Below are 23277 nucleotides of genomic sequence, written 5' to 3' on the forward strand. Positions count from 1 at the left end.
GTCTGTATAATACAGAACCTGATGCTCATCTAGGCTCATATTTCTGACACTGATTGGTGTGCACACAAATCACTCAGGAATCTGGTTAAATGCACAACTGATTCTGTGGCTATAGGTGGAGTCAAATCTCCCTGAGGAGATCTATGTTTTCCATGGACCAAATTTTCAGTAGCAACCAGTCTAAAGGACCCCATATATTAGAAAAAGGAGCCAGCGAGGAGTAGAGAGGTTCAAGGGCTAAGAAAATGCTGCTGAATCTAACTTGTACCTAGTTGTTGTCTCAATTCTGGAATAGTAATATACAAAGCAATACACTATAGAATCTTACATTCCAGGATATTTGTTGGCTGACTGATTGGGTGGATGGATGGATGAATGGATGGATGGATAGATGGATGGATAGATGGATAGATGGATGAATACATGGATAGGTGGTTTGGTCAGGCAGGTTCGCAAGGAACTTTCTGTGTTGCTCAGACTGGCGTCAAACTTGTGTAGCTCCTGGTTTGGAGTCCTCAGTGCTACTAACATAAATGTGAGCCGTATACCCTGGTTTTCCCTGACCTTTTAGGTGACTCTAGAATAAAAACATGCCACATAAATGTCCACAACCCAATGGCCCATGTTTTGTCCCATTAAATATCTCAAATATCTAGAGTTTTATCCAAATGGTCACACTTGGCCAGAGCCCTTCTTCTCAGTCAAATGTATGGTTTGTGGAACATGATATCTAGAAGGAATTCCACAAACTATACATTTGACTCAGAATTTGTTTCATGAGATGCCCTGAAACATTCTTTGCCTCTAAGTTGCTATGCCCAGATAGTTCTTATCCAGGGTATAAACCATGGTCTGTGGCTTCTGAGACTCTATCCAAGAATAGTAGGTCAAAATAAGAATATATTTTGGCTCCTTCTGCTTGTCCAGGGAACTCTTGACTTCTTCTTAGGCAAGGAGCACCACTAGCCTGTAAAACTTGTTCTGATCGTCCTCCTCTTTGTTATAGCTTCTCATGACCAAGGAAAATGACAGAATAAAAGATCGAAAAGGAATTATTTAGCCTTGTATTTCACATGCCTGGGACCAACATCCCAGAGAAGCTAGCTGACTTGCTCAAGAAACACTACTAGATTGTGGATAGCCCTGGAAACAAAATGCAAGTCCCTTACCTAGTAGACAAATCTCCCAATTTCCCTGTTCAGTGTTGTCAAGGACCGTAGGTGTAGGCCTAAGATTAAAGTCTGAGAGTAACACCATAATGAATCATCCATAAATAGTAAGTAATAACTGGCACCCAAAGAAGATAATCAGACAAAAGACTTTTAAAGTTTCATCAAATAGAGTGGGGGAAGTAGTTTGCTTTATTTTTTTCAAAAAAAATATGCCCTTTGGAAGTAAATGTTCAGAGCCAGGCCCCAGAGACTCATACTTGTAATCCTAGCTACTCTGAAGGCTGAGATCTAAGGGTCATGATTTGAAGCCAGCCCAGGCAGAAAAGGTCGTGAGACTCTTATCTCCAATAAACTACTTAGAAAAAGCTGGAGGTACAGCTGTGGCTCAAGTGGTAGACCATTAACCTTGAGCACAAAGAGGCTCAGGGATAGCGCCCAGACCCTGAGTTCAAGCCCCAGGACTGTCTCCCTCAACAATCCTAAGACTACATGCCAAGGACTAAATCTTTGCTGACAGTGAAAGTTAAGGTAAACTCTGGAATTGTTCCTTTTGTGCTCTAACTTCAGTGGGTTAGATGAATACAGAACTGGCCCACAAGTGTCTTAAGTCCTCCCCCTACAGGCAGGTTATTACAGGTTCCATCCTTGGGACTCAGTTACTCATGAGACTAAACGAGAAAAGTCATCTTCCTCGGAATGGATTGAGAAGAGCTGGCAAGCCTGGTGGATTTGCTGTTTATGTCCTTATCACATTATTTTGTGCTTATCAAAGATTCATTCCTTCGCCAAAAGGAAATCTCAAGCTACCTGGCTATTCTTCCATCAAAATCACACTAATAATCGCTCTTCCCCATGGGAACGGCAGACAACCCTTACATGGGGTGCCTAGGATATATCATTGCTAACAAGAATACCCCCACTGCCCTCCAAAATAAAAACCCCAGTGAGATGTCAGAGATGTTCTTGATTCCCTAGTTATACTCAAGGTCTTTGCTCAGGGGAGACCATAGCTTACTAAGACTTTTCTTTGACTGCCACCACATCATTTTCCAGACATTTGTTCTGACTTTCTACCTAAAAACAGAGAGGTCTTTTTCGGTAAAACCAACTGTAAACTAATACGGTTTTTATTTTTATCTTTCCTCTTGATGTGCACTGTTGGTTAGATCAAGGATGAGAAGCTCAAGAAGGACAAAGAGCCCAAAGAAGAAGTGAAGAGCTTCTTGGATAGAAAGAAGGGATTTACAGAAGTGAAGACCCAGAATGGAGAACTCATGACCCACAAACTCAAACATGCTGAGAATGCTTTCAGGTAAGAAGCGATGCCTGGTTAGCCACGACTGTATTCATCTGTGAGGGAACAAAATAAGTCTCCCTGTCCTGTGCATCTACACAGAAATGTGCTAGCCAGGCCACATTCTTTTGTTGTGAGTTCACAGGCCATTGTCTAGGATACACAGCCAGCAGGTCCAGCTGCTCCTGGCTCTTAGATCACTAAAATCACTAACAGAGAACCAACAATCACTGCTCAATCCAAATGTTAATCTGCTTTTCCTTTTTTTAATTTTAATTTTTCTTGCAAGGCACATCATATTCTTGCTCACTAATCCTCTATGCTCATGTGAAATCAGATTATATAAAAATATTATGACAAGGTGAGCGCCGTGGTTCATGCTTGTAATCCTAGCAACTAGGGAGGCTAAGATTTAGAGAATCTAGTTAAAGCCAGTCGAACCTCATCTCCACATAAAATTCTGGGTGTGGTGACATATACCTGTCATCCCTGCTAGGTTGGAAGCATAAATAGGACTGTGGTCTGGACCAACCTGGGCAAAAAAAAAAAATGATACTCTATTTCAAAAATAACTAGGGCAAAAAAGGGCTGGGGACATGGTTTAAGTAGTAGAGTGCCTGCCTAATAAGTTGAAGAGTAGTTAATATCATTGGTTCATTCTCCATGTGGTCAGGCCAACTTCTTAAGGAACCCTTCTAAGTACCATTTTCAGGAATTCATTTTGCTAAAGATTATACATGAATATTGCAGAAAACTCAGATTAAGGGACAAGGCATGAGGCACACACCTGTAATCTCAGCACCTTCCATCCTTCCCTGCTCGCCCCGCCCCGCCCCCCACCAAAAAAAATCTAGATAGGAGAATTGCTGTCTGCAAAATCAGGGACATGACTCAAGTGGTAGAGCATCCCTCTAGTAAGCATGAGACCCTGAATTCAAACTCCAGTACTGCCAAAAGAAAATAAGAAAAAAGAAAACTCAGGTTATTCCATGGCCCCCAAACCTGGGAAACATTGGGTTAAATTAAGTCATATCTCTTTGCCCATAGGGACTTTGAGAGCCTGCATATTTGTTTAGGAATCAGATCTAAGAGGCGGGGGGAAAGCCTAGAACTACTGCTCCATTTCAGTTTGGAAAACTGCTGAAGCTGTACAGTGCCTTCCAGATCATATTGAAACTCTTGGCAATTGATATTCAATGGTCAAGAGCCGTCCGTGCAGGCGAAGGCTCACATCCAGACATAGTTGAATACTGAGAGTCCCCACACGCAAATTTTGTAGAAGCCTGTCATGGGCAGATCCTACATGATTCTCCACATCCCATCCCCACATATTCTCTCCTCCGCCACCAGTACCTGGACCCCACCTTCGCTAGGTCACTGGTGGTTGTGTCATAGGTGCTGCAAAGGATATTGGGATCCCTGAGGTATAGACTTCCAAAGCACTGTACCCTGGTAGCAACCTTACCTGAAGGTCTTGTTTTTCTGAATGTTTCAAAGAAGAAAGACATCCAGCAGATAATTATGTGGAAGTTTGATATGCTTCTTGAGTAAAGACATAGTAGAGCTACAAAGGAGGGACAGTTGGGCCCATTTAAGAGGGTAAGAGGGGGTAAATACAGTTGCCCCAAACAATATGTATATGAAAATGTGCACAAAGACCTAGTCATATTTATGAATGTGCACAGAAAAAAGATACATTAAATAGAACGTGCATTGAGGTGAACATAGACAGTACATGGAATTGGCAAGAGAATAGATGTGAAAATTAAGACTTTAATGGGTTGGGCACTGGTGGCTCATGGTTATAATCCTAGCTACTCAGGAAGCTGAGATCTGAGAATCAAGGTTCAAAGCCAACCTGGGCATAAAAGTTTGTGAGATTATCTCCAATTAACCAGCAAAATGCTAGAAGTGGAGCTATGGCTCAAGTGGTTGAGTGCCAACCTTGAGCAAATAAAGCTAAATGAACACACAGGGCTCTGAGTTCAAGCCCCAGTTTCTCTCTCTCTCCCTCACACTTCCTCTCCCCTGCCCCCCCCCCACACATGTAGAACATCTACAGCAAGTTGATTGAGGCAAGAAAGTAGAACCAGAGTTTACTTATGTGCCTGTAGTTGAATGCTTTAAAACTCAATACCAGCATCAGGTTTATGAAAAATGTTCAGTGAGTAGTACCTGAAATTGTTATGGTTTTATTACTTGATAATTTAGTGTATGTCTTAAAAGTATAATGGTTTTCAAGGGACAACTTTTACTTTTGTTCAGAGAAACAATGTTAAGGAAAAAAATCTATCTCTAGAAATAAAAGTTTAGTTAACCATTAGCAAACTTGCCAAGGAACTTTAGTCAAAGTACAAATTAATCATTACCTTGCCAATTTTCTGGACAGCCAGAGAGCTGAGTAATTCAAAGAGAAGAAAAATCACACAAGAGCAACAGGTTACTCTGAAAACCCTTAAATGAGTCCTATACCTTAATTTTTCCATCTTTGGACAAAAATAAATAAAACAGCAACAAATATTCATCTTTGTTTAGCTACCAGTATCTGTGAGATTTCATTTGAGTTGTAAACTAGTGCTGAGAGAAATAGAGAAATGAAGTTTTGTTTCATTTACTTGTAAAGTAAGAGTAGGGAAAATAAGAAGGACCTCAAGACAGGTAAACTAGATGGAGGCCTATTAACTTACCTGAAAGCACTCTGCATTCTTAATATGCCCTAAACTCAAAGAATCTGAAGATAGAGACTGCCTATGGAAGAAATCTCGAGGAGGACCAGTCTAATGCTCAAAGCTTGTCTGCATGAGAGCCGTTTTTCATTTTTTATTTTTTTCAGTTTTTGCCTTATGCCATTACTGAGCCTTGAACTCAATAGTAGCTTGTCCCTTCCTGTTTTTGCTCAAAACTAGCACTCTACCATTTGAGTCACTCCTCCACTTTCAGCTTTTTGCTTGTTGGTTGGAGATAAGAGTTTCACAGACTTTACTCTCCTGGCTATCTCTGAACTGCAGTCCTCAGATCTCAGCCTCATGAGTAGCTAGGATTACAGGCATGAGCCACCAGCACTTGGCTGTTTCTCATTTTTAAGATGATAATTAATTTTTTGTGTGATTATCCATAACATTTTCTCCAGATATTTTCCGTGGATATAGCAGTTGAGATGGTACACATCTATGTACTTGCAGTATGTATATGAGTGAATGTTATTATAAGTATATTTTTAAATGTATTCTTGCACCATGTACAAGGCACCATAGCTAGCTCTCTATGCCGATCAATACAAGCCTACATTTAATGATGTTAGGCTATTCCCTGGGAGCTGTATTATGACCTGTTTAGCTAATTCCTAATGATGTGTTAATGGTCCAGAACAAAGACTAAGCGACACCTAGTGGAACTCAGAGAAGTTTTAACAGAAGGGAACGAGGGGGAGGAGAGAGCCTAGAATAACCTCAGCCTGATAGTAAGGAAGACATTTACCTCATCACATGCATGCGCACATACACCCTACACATACCCCTGAACCAGGTCAAGACATGGTCTTTTACTATATGCAGTGTGGTCAGTGTTCCTTTCTATTTCCCTTTTTAGCTGTTTGTTTTTTCATTTTTCAAAGCCAACTTTATTCTCTCGCACAAACATCGAAGCATTAAAAATCTTATGGACTTTTATTTCAAAATGCACTTGAAATGTGACAAGTTGGCCATATGGTCATCATTTATTAGAATTCTTAACTTTTTTTATTATAAGATATAGAGAGAAAAGGTTGATACAATATAAAAGTCAATGTATGTACATTCCATATACAATACAGTATAAAAGTGAATACCTTGTTGGGAAGGGTCATGAAGGGTCTGATCTCATACCACTGCCATGGTTGACATAGATTCATGAAGGAGCGAGGATCCCATTACTCAGACCCAGCTTCATTCATGTTGACTCGCCTTTGCCAGAGTCCCAAGCTGGGGGGGGGGGAGGGGCAGCAGGGCCAGCCCAAGGTAGAGGCTGACCACATGGAGGTAGAGGAACTCAGAGCCCAAGAAACCACCAGGTGAAGAGATAGAATGTAGGATGCATACCAGCACCTCAGATTCCCTTTGTGAAATGCTCAATGCAACCCACTGATCTTTGGACATGCAGCTTAGAAAGTGTCGTCCAGTCCTAGGCATGCACCATTCCGTCTATTTTGTTTCTGTGGATTTGATCACTTCGATTCCTCACTCCGGTAGCGTACATCGCATGTGTCATTTATAACTGCCTTATTTCTCTTATCACGGCCTCCTCAAGTTCATCCGGGCTGTGACATGCATGAGAATGCCCTTCCTTTTGAAGACTGATAGTCCATACTGCAGATTGGCCATATTTCCTCACCCATTCATACTACCATGACTCTTGGGTTGGCTCTGCCTCTTGGGCTGTTTATAAACAAGGCCACAGTGAGCATAGCTGTGTGATTACTTCAGCACCTTGCTTTCAGTTCTTTTTTTCTAAAGCTTGTTATCCACAGTTGGATTGAACCTGGCTTTCACTAGGTAGGCCCTCAACCATTTTAGCCACACTCCCGGCTCTTTTTTTTTTTTTTTTTTTTGGTTAGGGGGTGGGAACACTGGGCCTGCCTGGGCGCTGTCCCTCAGCTCTTCAGCTTTTTTTTTTGGGTCCATTACTCTAGGTTTTTTTTTTTTTTTTTTTACTCATTCTTTTTCACAGGTAGACTTCACATTGTTACCTGGGGCTGGGCTGTGACCATAATCCTTCTACCTACACTTCCAGCGTAGCTGGGATCACAAGTCACCTGTGTCACCATGCCAGTGTGATAGGGTCTTGCTCACTTTTTTGGCGGGGTTGGCCTCCAACTATGATCCTCCCAATCTTGGCCTCCTGAGTAGCGGGGATTTACAGATATGACCACCCCAAGGGTGTGGTTCCCTTTGTGGGGGGGGGGGTCTGGTGACTCCAGGGGTATGCTAGCTGACACAAGCCGGTGATCCCCTTTTCTCTCCCTCCCGGGCCCTCCACAGCCCCGGACGCCTGGGAGGCCGGGCCAGCGCGGACAGCAAGGAGGCCGAAGGCGCCCCCCAGGTGGAGGCCGGGAAGAGGCTGGAGGAGCTGCGCCGCCGCCGAGGGGAGACCGAGAGTGAAGAGTTCGAAAAACTCAAGCAGAAGCAGCAAGAGGCCGCCTTGGAGCTAGAGGAGCTGAAGAAGAAGAGGGAGGAGCGAAGGAAGGTGCTGGAGGAGGAGGAGCAGAGGAGGAAGCAGGAGGAGGCCGATCGCAAGGCCCGGGAAGAGGTGAGGACAGCCTGGTTCTTTAAACCTACATGGACCCCCGTGGCTCACACCTGCTATCCCAGGGCCCCGGAGGCTGAGATCTGAGGATCACGGTTGGAAGCCAGCCTGGGCAGGAGAGTCTGTGAGATTCTCAGCTCCCATGTAGGAAGTGGAGCTGTGGCTCAAATGGTAAGGCACTAACCTTGATTGGAAAAGTTAAGAGACAACACTCAGGCCCTGAGTTCAGATCCTAGTACTGGCTCTAAAACCAGTAGACGTAAACGTAGCCTTACCTCCTAAGAACTGTGACTGTGAATTCTTATTGCCTCCATTTTACAGATGAAGAAACTGAGGCAAGACAAGCTTTTGTAATTTCCTTCTCCACTGCCCTCTACTGCTTCTCTATAAAGAACAATGGCGTGCTGACTAAACTAGTGACAGGAACTAAGTTACCTGGTAGTTGTTTTTTGATGTTGGAGAAATCTTTGTAGAGAAGATTTTTTTCACTGTGTTTTTAGAAGTAGAAACAGAAGCCAGGCACCTGTGGCTCACATCTATAGCTACTCAGGAGGTTGATATGTGAAGATTGAGGTTCAAAGCCAGCCCAAGTGGGGAAGTTTGTGAGACTCTCATCTCAATAAAAACTAAAAATCCAGAAGTGGAGCTGTGGCTCAAGTGGTAGAGCACAAACCTCGAGCACAAAAGCTCAGGAGCAGTGTCCAGGTGCTGAGTTCAAGGCCAGACCGGCACACACTCGCAGAGTGAGAGAGAGAGAGAGAGAGAGAGAGAGATTGTCCAAAAAGAAATGTACTCTTTACCTGACTTATGTAACTGTGTAACATCACCTTTATAATAACAACAAAAAAGTTTAAAAATAAATAAATCATGATAAAATAGAAATCAAAGCCAGAAACCTATAATCCCAGTGACTCAAGATTTGAGGATTGTTGTTCAAAGCCAGCCCAGGCAGAAAAGTCCATGAGACTCTTATCTCCAGTTACCCAGCAGAACACTAGAACTGGATGTGTGGTAGAACACGAATCTTGAGTGGAAAAAGCGGAGCAAGAGCACAAAGCCCTGGGTTCAAGCTCAGTACTGGTACTCATGCATGCGTGCGCGCACACACATGCACACACACATAAAAGCAGGCAGTGACGGTGTCTGTTTTTGCTCACTTTGGCACACCCAGGACCTGATACAGTTGCCTAAAGGGCTGCCAGAGCCCCGTCGTCATGAACAGATGAATTTGTTCCATCTTTTTTAGACAGAACTCAAAACAACAGATGAAATTACAAGGAGAAAAACTCAGGCTCAGCATTGAAAAACTGCTTAGCTAGCTACTACTTCTCTTGCTACAGTTTACAAAGCACATTCTTTCCTTTAATTCTGGAATATACTCTCATTTTATGGGGGGAAAGCAGGAATCAAATAGCTTGAGTGACTTACTTGGAGATTCTGGACTGATAAGTCGTAGAATGAGCATTGGGAGCCTGCTTTTCCAATTCCTGAGCCTAGAACTTTCTCCCATCCTTCTAAACATTGCAAAAAAATCCTTGGTGACGTTCTGACGTTGCTCCTATACACATTTCCCCAAAACTGTGTGGAAAGTTCAGGTAGCTGATTCCAAAATCTCTTCCATTCTATAGTTCAATGAGCCAGTGACCTATGGTTGGAAAATTATTGCACTGGTAAGAGATGTATAAACCGACATACCTCAGCTTATTGTATGTGTGTGAGTGTGTGTGTGTGTGTGTGTGTGTGTGTACATATGTGCGCACATGCATGGGGCTTGAACTCAGGGCCTGGGCACTGTCCCTGAGCTTTTTTGCTCAAAGTAAACACACTGCCACTTGAGCCACAAAACAACTGGCTTGTTTTTTGTTGGTTTTTTTTTTGGTAATTAGTTAAATATGAAATCTCATGGACTTGCCTGCCTGGGCTAGCTTTGAACAGAAATCCTCAGATACCACTCTGTTAAGTAGCTAGGATTACTTGCTTGAGCCACTAGCATCTGGCTTCAGCTTATATCTTAACCCTGCCACTTCCAAGGTGAGACTTTGGAAGTGATGCTGGATGATTGATTATATTTTCCTTAGCTGGGAAATAATACTTACTTTGAGGGTTTTATTCTGATGATAAAATACATCATCATGTTCACATTGTAGTACTCAAGAACAGTATAGCCCTTAGAACTAAATTATACCTAGAAGACTGTTAGCTCTAATCTTCTACAAGAGACTCCTGCAACATCCTCCTGTGACTACTGGCCATCCACCTCTGCTTGAGAACCATCTGTGATGGTGATTTCATGACTAGAGTACTGCAAACATGCATAAATCTCAGAGAAGCAGTCACAGAGAATGGGCATCTTGGTCAGGAGCTCTGAACTTTACCTGATAGAAGATACAGCACAGTGTTGCTAGGTCAGGAATGAAGGCTCAGAGGCCCTACAAAGGCAAACGTGAGCTCCAATACCCATCCCATTTCTGACTTGTCAAACTGTTCAAAAGCATGTATCAACTGAGGTGGGGGCAGAAGCAAGCACAGATCACTTCTGGAGCCATTTGGAAAATGTTGTAGCCTACCTTCATGTAACTTTCTGCAAAGTGATCTCATTTTCACCATGAGTCCCTTGAGAAGTACACGGAGGGGTTTTGTAGTCATTGTATATATTCAGAATGGGAAGGCCAGTGCTAAATGACTTTCAGCTGGTGACCTTGACTTTGAAGGGATCCTTAGTCCAAGCATTTCCCATGGAAAGACTGAGTAAGTGATTAAGTGATTCCTTCTATCTCACACATAAAGAAACAGAGACGTATAGCTGATCGATAACATGACCAAGACCATGCAATGGGAAAACAGTCACTGCAGAATGCAAAGCCAAACAGCTGGACTCGTGCGCTCAAGCTTAACATTTTCTGATCACCCTTGAACCCTGGGCAATGTCTAGAGCCCTCTAGAGTATGCTACTCTGTCTTCCACAACCCTCCTCCCTTTCCCTTCAAGCTAGTTGAGATGACCTTGTTACTTGTTCTTTCTGCCTTAGGAAGAGAAAAGGAGGCTAAAGGAAGAGATTGAAAGGAGAAGGGCAGAAGCTGCCGAGAAACGCCAGAAGATGCCAGAAGACGGCTTGTCAGATGACAAGAAACCATTCAAGTGTTTTACTCCTAAAGGTTCATCTCTCAAGGTATTTCTTCTCTAGAAAACTATTGTATGCAATACTTGTTTACAAAAAAACCACCATACAACAATACTAATTTAGGTATTAATTCAGTTTCTATTACTATACTAGAAACTTTATTTTTAGCATCTGATTTAGTTGCTTATTGGAGGCCTTTCTTTTGCTTCATTGGCTCTCCTTCTGGGCTAATGTGTTCAGGTTGCTATAACAAAATGCCTTCGACTGGGTAACAGAACAGAAATGTATTGCATACAGTGATGGAGGCGGGCAAGCCCACCATTAAGGCAGAAGTAGAGCAGAGGCTTAATTGTCATAGATTGCAGCTTTCCCTTGGGTCCTCACATGGTGGATGAGAGAAGAATGAGGCTAGCAGTCTCTCTCAGACCGCTTTAATAAGGGCCCTAAGTCCATCCATGGGAATCCCACCTTCATGACCTAAGATCCTACCTCTTAATCCCAGAACCCTGGGTGTTAGGCCACAGCACCTGAATTTTGGAGGGACACAGACATTCCACCCCCTTCTTTCATCACTTCGCAGCTTCTCTTGTTTTCAGCACGTGGAAAGGAGGAGGATGCTAATGTTGTATCTGTTCTTATGACATAAAATGCCAAGTGGTAGAGTGCTAGCTAGCCTTGAACATAATGGACAATACCCAAGCCCTGAGATCAAGCCTCAGTACTGGCAAAAACAACAAAAGACCTTCTATGATTATCTCTCAATTTTACCAGCTCACACTTTCCAAGTGCCTCCTTGCTTAGAATTCTGGAGACTGAAAATACTTCAAGTTTCCGAGTGCATTATAAAAGATTAGCTGGTTTTCCTGCTATTGTTCACACCGTTAAAAGCAGGACTGCTGAATGATAGATTTCACATCTGTTGGTATAGGAAGAGATGAAAAGCCATTTGGATACGGGTTTGTTCTTTTTTTCAGAATGAGTTTGGTCCCACTACTCTGCCTTCACAGAGCCAAGCTCCTGACTGATGTGGAAAAAAAAAAACTAAGAAGCTGAGGGAAATGGACAGGTTGGGATAAAGGGGGAAAGATCAATAGACTTGATAATAAATGTTTGTCAAATGAATAGATGGGAAAAAAGAATGCATCTTCTAACATCAGCAGTCTATCCTCAACTTTCCACCAGCCTGGCTGAGGTTACAAAGCATCAAGAATGAGTACAGCCAGGGTAGAATTGTAGCATCATAGCTAGGCTTCCATGGTTAAAGTGCATATTTGCAATCCTATCCTATGGCACATGAATGTGACCAAAGAAAAACATGGAAATTAAATTAAATGTTTTATGTTCAATTTCACGGACTCATCATGAGGGCCTGGGTGCCAGTCACTTCCCAAATAATGCACCACGGAATGACACTGTGGTCAGTGGCAGACCATAGACATGTACAGTGGTGGTTCCCTAAAAGTATATCACCTACTTTCATCTTGAAAGTAATCAAGGTAAAAAGGGCCTGGAGCATGGCCCAGAAGGTAGAGTACCTGCCTTAAGTCAAATCTCTAGTATTGCAAATATATATATACATAATAAAATAATGTTTTAAAAAACACAATATAACATTGTGATTGTGAAGGGGACATTGGCCTAACTCCATTCTGTCTCTCTCTGCCTTTAAACTTTTTTTTTTCCTTCTGAATCTCTGCCTTTCCCCAAGCACCTTTGGTTGATGTCTTGGGACAAGGCACAGGGCCTAATCCAGTTGGGACTCCCAGGACTGGAACATCTTACCCTAAAATTCGTTTTAATATTTCCATGCACGTATACAATGGATGTTATAATCAAGTGCATTTCTTTATTCCATTTGCATTTATGCATATGAAGTACTTTGATCTTCTCCGCGCCCCTCCATCTGCTCCTCTGTCTCCATCCTTTTCTCTATGCTGATGTTCATTGTTACGTACGCAGCTCCACCAGGACAGGGTGAGGAAGGGGCTTCATAGGCAGGCTTCGGAAGAGAATGGCTGAGGGAAAAACCAGAGAAATGAGCACTTGAGGGACCTGGAAGAGGAGATGATTGAAGAAGAGGAGTGCAGAAAAGCTTCTTTTTCTCAAAAAGAGTAGAATTGTGCCAGTCTAGCTGCTTGCTGCTTCCTTCCTATCATCAAGGCTGCAGTCACAGTATTTAATGAATTGGCCAAGAGGGGTGGGGTTGGAGGGATGGGGGAGCATGATGAACGAGTGATAATGATCAAGGTGCATTATACTTCTGAACTGATCTGTTGAGTGTCAACCTCTCTGGACAACTACTTAAGGATAGTATAAATATAGTTTAACAACCAAGACTGTTCAGGGAAAATCTAGCGTTGGTGGGATCGCAAGGAGGTAGAAAGAGACTATTTGGGTTTCTTTGATTATCCACCTGGGTGGTACCCAGAAATAGACAGAATTTCTTTTTGCCCAAACTTGCCTCAAATTCCAATCCTTAGGCCTCCATCTCCCAAGGAGCAAGGATTTCAGGCTTGAACTACTGTGTCTGGCTTTGGAAGCCCCTTTGTACAATTAATAGGTGTTAATTAAAACATTGTTAAAAAGAAAGGAGCAAGACATTTTAATTTGAAAAGACCATGTTCAGAAACAATCTGTTGCTTGTCTTCCTAGTGTGTGTGTGTGTGTGTGTGTGTGTGTGTGTGTGTGTATGAGTAAGTATTGGGACTTGAACTCAGGTACTTGTATTCTTGCTTGGCTTTGGCACTCAAGGCTGGTGCTCTTAACGCTTGAGGCACATCTCCACTTCTGACTTTTTACTGGTTAATTCTCCAGTTAAGAGTCTCACAGACTTTCCTGCCTGGGCTGGTTTCAAACCATGAGCCACTAGCACCTGGCTGCTTTTATGTTTCTTCTTTTTAATCTTTAAGTAGTTATAAGAAGGAATTACCATTCTGTCTCCTTTTCAGCCCTCCCTCCCACTAGTACCCACACTCCCCCATCTGACTGTTTTCCCAATACAACACTGCCACCTCTTGGTTTCCAGAGGGAGCAACTTCCTTTTTTAAAATCCTTAAAACAGCAGAACATTTCATTTACAACATAAATGGTTTTATTATGGAGTCATTAAGAGAAGGCATTTTCTGGCAAGAATGTATCAGTCAGTGAGTCGTGACAAAATGTGATGATGAGGTTAAGCTGGATGAGCTGTGGTAGACATAAAAGGAGGAGTCAAGTGTGAGAGCATCTGTGATTTGAATAAATATGATGGCCAAAATGAGAAAGATAATCCATAAGGCAGAGAAAAGCTGCAGGAGCCACAAAGAACGAGTCTCAGCTCTGGCCTCACTCAGCTCATCCTCTACAGCGCCCCCATGCGGTAGACCTCAGATCTTTGTATGTTTGTTATGCTAAAACTGTACTTTCCCTGGGCCAGGGGCATGGCTCCAGTAGATAGCACCTTCCTACCAAGCTCCGGAGTTCCAACCCAAGTACTGCCAATAAAAAAAAATCAAATGAGTACATAAAAGGGGCCCTTTTCTCTCCAACCTGTACTCTCTCCCCCATTCTTAAACACTTTGAAACTGTACAAACCATAAACTACACATCTCAGCTCTACTATCACAACTGTTGAAGAGCCTTCCCCATACATGGTTGCTTGTCTAATAAACATGGCATTCTGTTCCTATTTTCCTTTATTGGTTGATCAATTTGGTGGTACTGGGATTTGAACCCAGGGCCTCAGAGTGCTAGCTAGCCAAGCACTCTACCACTTGAGCCATGCCATCAGCCCCATTCTCATTCATGTGTGCTACTAATCTTCCCTATAGAATGTGTATGCTCCATGCAGACTTGGACCTTGTTTCACTTCAGCATCTCAGGTTGCCATGGGGATATAACATACACTGGATGGCTTCCCTATGCTAATGGCAGGTCAGGAAGTGGAGGAGTAGTTCAAGTGGTAGAGCACTAGCCTTGATCAGAAAAGCTAAGGGCTCAAAAACAAACAAACAAACAAAGAGCAGTTCGGTCATGTTTAGTAAATTCTTTTTTCAATTAGGAACTTCTTTGGGTTACAACTAAAGAGACTATACCAAACCATTTTCCTGGAAGTATATCATTTAAATTTAAATGTTCTTTGTAAATCATCATGTGTTTGTTGACTCCCTGTCATACAAACTCCATTGCCTATCAATCTCAACAGACACCAAAGCCCTGTTTGTATGTAACTGTCTGTACATAGGACGGACCTGGGCTGAAAGCTTCCATCTCCATCCTGTCCTGGAGTCAGCTAGACTACAGAAATAGACGATGTTGAATGTACCCCTCAGCTCAGTCACCTTGGGCTAATATAACAAATTACTGTAGACTGGCTGAAAACAATAAACATCTAGCCAGATGTGGGTAGCCCATGCTGGTAATTCTAGAACTCAGGAGGTTGAAGTGCGAAGATCACGAGCTTGAGATGCCGCTGGGTTACCTAGTAAAAGCCTGTTTCTAAAAAATAAGAATTAAAAAAAGAAAGAAGGAAGGAAACAGTGGTGTCTCCATGTTGGACACTGCAAGTCTGAAATCAACCTGCCAGCATGGTTGGGTTCTGGTAAGGGCTCTATTCTTCCTTCACAAATGGCCATCCTCCTGCTGTGTCTTTGCATGGCAGAAGGCCCAAAGAGGAAGTATGTGTCCCTTCTCCTCTCACCCGGCACTAATGCCATTCAGTGAGCCCACCTCCCAAAGTCCCCACGGCCAAACACCACTACCCGGAGGCTTAGATGTTAACCTAGGAATCATCTGTTTATTTCAGGAGCATATTATACTCTGTGTATTTAGGGTGTGTGTGTGTGTGTGTGTGTGTGTGTGTGTGTGTGTGTGTGTGTGTGTGTGTGTGTGTGTGTGTGTGTTTATGGTCAGCTGTGGGATTTGAACTCAGGGCCTGGGTGCTATCTTTGAGCTCTTTTCCTCAAGGCTAGCACTCTACCACTTTGAGCCACAGCTCCACTTCCAGCTGTTTTTTTGAGTGGTTAACTGGAGATAAGAGTCTCATGGGGACTTTTCTGCCCAAGCTGGCTTCTAACCACAATCCTCAGATCAGATCTCAGCCTCCTTGAGTAGCTAGAATTAGAAGTATGAGCTACTGGCACCTGGCTTATTTTCTGGTTTTTAATTTGCTCCTCAAACTTGGTATCTCTTTACTCTCTGCCAATCCTAAGATCTCCCCATCAAATATCTTTATGGGGGGGGGTCCAGTCATGGGGCCTGAACTCTGGGCCTGGGCGCTATCCCTCAGCTCTTCAGCTCAAGGCTAGTGCTCTACCACTTGAACCACAGCGCCACTTCCAGCTTTTTTCTTTTTGCTTATGTGGTGCTGAGAAATCGAACCCAGGGCCTCAGACATGCAAGGCAAGCACTCTACCACTGAGCCACCTTCCCAGCCCCTCCCCATTAAATATCTTATTTGTGGTTTTCCACAATAACAGAGCTGCTATGAACATTACCCTATTACCTTTTATATCCTTGGGTGAATTTTTGGTATTTGTTGTTGTTGTTGTTGTTGCTGTTTGGGTTTTTTTGGTGCTGGACCTGGGGCTTGAATTCAGAACCTGAGCACTGTCTCTGAGCTTTTTTCATTCATTTGAGCCACTTCCAGGTTGCTTGCTTTATTTGTTTATATTTGGTGGTTAACTAAAGATAAGAGTCTCACAAATTTTCCTGTCCAAGCTGGCTTTGAGCCATGATCCTCAGATCTCAGCCTCTTGAGTAGCTAGGATTACAGGCGTGAGCCGCTGGCACCCAGCTTCCTTTAACAGTGGCATAGGCTGAGAAACACTCTGGTAAACTGGTTGGTATTAACTGGATTTATTTTCTCGTTCAATTCCTAGATAGAAGAGCGAGCAGAATTTTTGAATAAATCTGTGCAGAAAAGGTAAACATGGTCGATTGTTCAATCAAGACGATTCAGCTATTGGATTCATGAAAAGATCCCCTGGCTTATATTTTTGTGACTGTGCTTATTTAGCAGCGGTGTCAGATCAGCCCATCAAGCAGCCGTAGTCTCGAAGATTGACAGCAGACTGGAACAGTACACCAGCGCAATCGAGGTGAGACTTTCCCTCCAAAGCATGGTCTTGGAAAACAGAAGTAGCCTCTGATTACACAGAAGATCAGAGGAACACTCAGGACAATAAACAGACCCAGTCATTTTAGAATATTTATGGTGCCTTTTCACACAGTGAGCCAGTTATAGAGAAGTATAATAATAAACTCAAATGATAAAAGACTTTTCTTCTTTGTAGGTGGTACTGAGGTTTGAAATCAGGGCCTCCCATTTGCTAATCAGGCGCTCTACCACTTGAGTCACTTTCCTTACCCTTTTTTGTTACTTTATTGGGATAGAGTGTTGTATTTTGCCCAGACTAGCTTGGACCATGATCCACCAACCAGCGTTTCCCTCCTAGCTGAGATAAGAGGCATACACCACCATATCAGACTAGAAGTCAGTCTTAGGACTTGAACTCAGGGTCTGAGCACTGTCCCTGAGCATTTTTGCTCAAGGCTAGCACTCTAACCCTTTAGTCACAAGTCTACTTCCAGCTTTTTGATGGTTAATTGGAGATAAGAATATTGTGGAATTTCCTGCCTGGGCTGGCTTCAAACCACTACCCTCAGATCTCAGGCTCCTGAGTAGCTAGGTTTACAGTCATCAGCCAACAGTGCCCAGCCAGAAGACTTTTAAATGGAGTATCATTTATATCTTATAGTCTATTCCTTAGCCAGGCACTGGTGATTCACACCTGTAATTCTAGCCACTCAGGAGCCTGAGATCTGAGGATTGGGGTTTCGAAGCCAACTCAGGCAGAAAAGTCCCCATGAGACTCTTATATCCAATTAGCCACTCAAATACTCGAAGTAGAGCTCTGGCTCAAAGTGATAGAATGCTAGTCTTGATCTAAAAAAGCTCAGGGACAGCACAGGTCCTGAGTTCAAGCCTTACCACCAATTAAAAAAATATGTACATAAATACATAAATAAATGAATATTCCTTAGTGAAAATGTTTTTCTTTTAATGAATAGGCTTGTTAATAATGCAACTGTTTATGTCAGTGGTCACAGTTACGTCTTCAGCATCCTTAATCCTTACATACAGTGTATTCCCATATGTGGTTTATATTATTACACTGTAGTTTTTGGTTCTACTGGGGTTTGGAAATCAGGGCCTTGTGCTTCCTCAGTGGGCACTCTACTACTTAAACCATTTCCTCAGCTCCCATATATAGTTTAAATATGTCCGTTAATGTCTTTCAGTATCTTCTTTTGTCTATAAAAAGTCTTGTCAAATAAAATATCATGAAGTTACATAAAATGATAGTCAGCTCAGTTTCAAGTTGATTTTTTAATGTTTCTATCTACTTTAACTTATTTGATTCAGTTGACCTGAGGGTTTCAATCTAGTTGGAAATAATGTATATTTCTAGACACAAAGCAGGAAAAGGATAGTGTCATTGATCTAAGATTTGTTCCTGATTTGCTCTCTTTGTGTGATAGACCTCAGTTGATGGTTTCAGCCTTCCACATCAAAATGCCTGCAATAATTGGATCCATTTGGTTTGACTTTTCTCCTCACTTTCGTAGTCTCAGGTAGAAGTACCTGTAAAATAGTTCACAAATAAGAAGAAACAGAGGGATCTACTGATTTATTGATGAATAATCTATTCTTTTTTTTTCTGTCGGTCATGGGGCTTGAACTCTGGGCCTGGGAGCTGTCCCTCAGCTCTTCAGCTCAAGGCCAGCACTCTATCACTTGAGCCACAGAGCCACTTCTGGTTTTCTGGTAGTTATTTGAAGAAAACAGTCTCACAGACTTTCCTGCCTGGGGTTGGGTTTGAACCGTGATCCTCAGATCTCAGCCTCCTGAGTAGCTAGGATGATAGGCATGAGCCACCAGCACCCAGCTAATCTACTCTTATTTAAACCTTAAGATGTAACTTTTATCTACAAAATCAATGTCAACTAAAATGTAGGCCAAAGTGCAGATAGTTGTTTTCTGTGCTTGAATGTATCGTGGCATTATTGGTGGTGGTGTTTAATAAAGACTAGATCACTGTTATTTTCCAAGGGCAAACTTCTCAGCACTATCTTAAAATGATTTTTACACATTTCAGGGAACCAAATCTGCAAAACCTACCAAGCCAGCAGCTTCAGATCTTCCCGTTCCTGCAGAAGGCGTGCGCAATATCAAGAGCATGTGGGAAAAGGGGAATGTGTTCTCCTCCCCCTCTGCTGCAGGAACACCAAATAAGGTGAGCATGTAATTTTTATCCTTGAAATGTGGAGGGACAGATTCTTTCTTTACCCCTTCCACTTGACTTCAGAGATCATCCTAGGGCATCATAAAAGCAGTCAAGAAGGTGCAACTTGTACTTGGTTCTACAAGGACTATAAAAGCAAGCTCAGAGAGAATGTGCTCTATCCGGATAGCCTGTATACACATCAGCTCTCGCCAGGGAGCTCTAAATCGAGTGCTTTAGATTGTCAACCCTTGGGGTTTGAGATGCACCCAGATATTCTTTTAGTATCAAGTTGAAGGCTTTCCATTAAGTAGCACAATAATGCTATTTCAGATTTGCTTTGGAGATCCACTTAAAATTTACTTTTCTCTTTAATATCTTCGATGATTGGCTCTTCGTAGGAAACAGCTGGCCTGAAGGTGGGAGTTTCTAGCCGCATCAATGAATGGCTAACCAAAACTCCAGATGGGAACAAGTCACCTGCTCCCAAACCTTCTGTAAGTAGCTCTGATTTGTTGTTGTTGTTGTTGTTGAGATCTTTTGACTACTCATCTTTCAGCAGCAGAAGAAAATAAGCACGTGGTGTGGGTATCTAAGAAAGATAGTGTCCATTTTTCTGCTTTTGTTGTTGGATAACAAACAAGAAGGTATGCAGATTCAATCAGTCTTGAGTAGCTATGCCACCATGACCAAGAGGGTAAAAGGCAATGAAATCGTCATCGCTCCCAACTGATGGAAGGAAAACTTAGCCAGAATACTGACGCAGTTTAAATCCAGACCCTCCACAGGTTTATTTGTTTGGCTTCTATTCTATAAATGTCATAGGAATTTGAAAACAGAATGCCTGATTTCTTTGGCATTCTCTCTATTACAAAAACTTCTTCACAAAAGAATGTGCATATTGGCTGTTTTGAATCCGCATTTTCAAATTTATCTAATTTTTATAACTTGGCATAAAATGCAGTTTGGGAATAGTTGTTGAAATAATCACCACCTTTTTTTTTTTTAAAGAAAAATCAGCACCTACAAAAAAAGGCCCTTAAAACTGGAAACTAGAAAAATTGGGTGTCATTTTTTTCAATCACTAGTGAAATTAGAACCAAAAAATGAGTTATAAAGGTTGTTTTAAAAACACAAACTTTTCTTATTTATCATGTGTAATTATCTAACTATAACAAGTCTTTTAACCTTTTCATTGACTGTTTATGATGATTGCATTAGTCCCATAGAACGCAGAGCTGAGCTTTCTCTTAAGTTGACTTTGTAGCTCTCTCAGTACCCATGGAGATGACATTCTACAGGACAAAGCAAAGCTTTCCAGCCCATATTTACTATGACCTAGACCTCTACTCTTGAGCCACAACCGTATTTAATTACATCGGTTCTTTCTACCCACAATTTCCAACTAAATTTGATCACTCTCCAATTAAAAAAGAATAGGTAGAAATGTTAGCATACACTTCTTGGGTACAACCCAGAATCTTTGTATAAAGGCTCACCAGAGTTAAAAAGTAGCATGAATCCAATTTATAACTGTACAATCTTTACATACCAAAAGAAAAAAATTATTTCCCCACTCCCAGTTGATAGAAGAGAGTTACCCTATAAAAGGAGACAAGTGAAGTACGATACTATGTCAAATAAGTGTGAATTGCCAGGCACTGGTGTCTCATGCCTATAACACTAGCTACTCAGGTGGCTGAGATCTGAGGATCACAGTTCAAAAGAAGCCTGGACAGGAAAGTCCATGAGACGCTTATCTTCAATTAATCACCAGAATACTAGACATGGAACTCTGAGTCTCAAAGTAATAGAGTCTAGCCTTGAGCAAAAAGAAATCAGGGACAGCACCCAGGCCCTGAATTCAAGCCCCACAACAGACAATATAAGTTCACCAAGTTTGTGGAAGAGATAGAGCTCCAATGCTAGAGTACTTGGTTGACAAGCATAAGGCCCTGAGTTCAAGCCCCAGAATTGGTACACACACACAAATCATAACACATTTTTGAAATATGAAATCATGCATTCTTGAACTTGCTGAGCTCTTCTTGCCCTTGTGTTCTGTTTCTTTCTTGTTGCTTCATGGCACATTTCTGAGATTGACCCCTTTGGGAGCCTGCCAATCTGACCCTGAAATGAAAATGTCTGAAAAACCATAGCAAATAGAAGGCTCTCAAAGATACCTACTGATTTTGGATTGTAGACATTTTATCTAAGCCTATTGTTTCTACTCCTTAACATGGATGGACAGAGAGAATAAAATGTTGAGGTTTGGGGCTGGGAAAGTAGTTCAGTGGTAGAGTGATTTCCTTGCCTGCATGAGGCCCTGGGTTCGATTCCTCAGTACACATGAGCAAAAAAAGCCAGAAGTGGAACTGTGGCTCAAGTGGTAGAGCGCTAGCCTTGAGCTGAAGAACTGAGGGACAGTGCCTAGGCCCAGAGTTCAGGTCCTACAACCGACAAAAAAAAAACATTTGAATTTTTCTGGGTGCCGATGGCTCATGCCTGTCATCCTAGCTACTCAGGAGGCTGAGATCTGAGGATCACAGTTCAAAGCCAGCCCAGGCAGAAAAGTCCATGAGAGTCTTACCTCCAATAAACCATCAGAAAACCTGAAGTGGCGCTGTGGCTCAAGTGGTAGAGCACTCGTCTTGAGCTGAAGAGCTGAAGGACAGCGCCCAAGCCCAGAGTTCACGCCCCACAACTGACCAAAAAAAAAAAAAGAAAGAAAGTTGAGGTTTATGTTTATAGATGAGTGGTGTATGACCAGTAGGGCAAAATCAGAGGAGAATTAATTTTAGCAAAACCATCCTCACCAAGTATAACCCTAAGAGGAAGGAAAACAGTAATTCTAATATGGAAGTGCTGGATTCTAAAACACCTTGTCCAGGAAAGCCATCTTCTACAAGAACTTATATAATCATTCTCATCGATGGTAAGAATTGCAAAAGCTCAAAATCATCTGTCACAAACTATTTGAAGAGCCTGAAAACACATTCAAAATTAACCCACGCCGATGTCCTATGAGGATAAATACAATCTTTATAGGTAGAAGTTCTAAGATTTTAGGATAACTTTGTAAGTAGAATTCAGTTCTGAGTATGTCTGTTTTAGCTATTTTGTCTGTTGTTCATGTCTGAACTCCATGTTATGAAGTAATTAAAAAGCTAATTTGTCTTTCTTTTTGTTTGAACACAACGACAACAGTGTCTTTCTCAGCTGGCTTCTCTTCTTCATTCTTTGGTCTCTGGTTGAGTGGAAACCTGCTCCATTTTCCTGCCTTCATTTCTTCTTCCTCTGGAGTGAGTCTTTCTCTAAAACTTAGCCTGGTCAGGTAATTCTATTTGCATTTCACCTTTGACTTAAATATACCAATTTACAACTTGGATGCTAAGATTCCCTTAAAACAGACTAAAACTTTTAGCTGTGACCTCATGATTTAAGGGAAATAGAATCCATTTCCTTATAACATTCATATGAAAGAGAAATATTTATCTCCTATATTTCAAATAATTGATAATTACTACTTTCCATGGCTCTTAGCATCATGTTCCTAACTATAGTTTCTAAAATTTTAAAACACCTTTTCAGCCAATTTGCCAGCTCTTACCTACATTTTCCAATGTAAGTAAAAAGAAAACCAAATCTGATCTGTGGCTTTCCAAGTTAAATAGGTATAGCTCTCTAATAGAACATCAAAAATTCATATCACAGGAGAAATCTAAAAACTCAGTAAATTTAAGACAAATCTGAAATGCTTCACATGATGCATTGTTTAACAATGCATTTTCAATGCTAGATTGCAATATTCGTGTTAGAAATATATCCACTTAGTCTGGTATCTGTAACTAAGTGCAGTTGGTATTAGCTCTGCCTTCTGGATGAGACCAGCAAGTTGCCAGAAAAAGCAGGACTATTTCAGTGAAACACATTTATTTTCTACAAACAACCTTTTGCCCAGTACTAATAGAAGCAAATGCTGGAAAAAACATAAATAGGAAACAGAAATTTGGATCTTCATCCAAATGAAATGAATCATGTGGTAGAAAATAAAGACTCAAAGCTATGTAACTGTTATGGGTGTATTTTGCATTTTCTTCCCCAAGATTTCCAGATCTTTTTACCTACCTCATCTCTTATATGTAT

The 23277-nt window shown here is 41.8% G+C and overlaps 1 protein-coding gene across 8 annotated transcripts in view; it reads left to right on the forward strand.

Annotated features, from left to right (window-relative positions):
• The window catches only part of Cald1 (caldesmon 1), a 182271-nt gene that overhangs the window by 153230 nt on the left and 5764 nt on the right, over window positions 1-23277 (forward strand). For 6 of the 8 annotated variants that reach the window (XM_013021703.1, XM_013021706.1, XM_013021707.1 and 3 more), the window contains 7 exons: window positions 2339-2484; window positions 7482-7749; window positions 10775-10915; window positions 16726-16769; window positions 16863-16944; window positions 19006-19143; window positions 19533-19628. In XM_013021703.1, the coding sequence (XP_012877157.1) occupies window positions 2339-2484; window positions 7482-7749; window positions 10775-10915; window positions 16726-16769; window positions 16863-16944; window positions 19006-19143; window positions 19533-19628 (915 nt within the window). The remainder of the gene's footprint in view (window positions 1-2338; window positions 2485-7481; window positions 7750-10774; window positions 10916-16725; window positions 16770-16862; window positions 16945-19005; window positions 19144-19532; window positions 19629-23277) is intronic. The other 2 variants (XM_013021710.1, XM_013021708.1) reach the window with 1 other exon arrangement.

The sequence above is a fragment of the Dipodomys ordii genome, unplaced genomic scaffold (genome assembly GCF_000151885.1).
Source record: "Dipodomys ordii isolate 6190 unplaced genomic scaffold, Dord_2.0 Scaffold56, whole genome shotgun sequence".
NCBI classification, from domain to species: Eukaryota; Metazoa; Chordata; class Mammalia; order Rodentia; family Heteromyidae; genus Dipodomys; species Dipodomys ordii.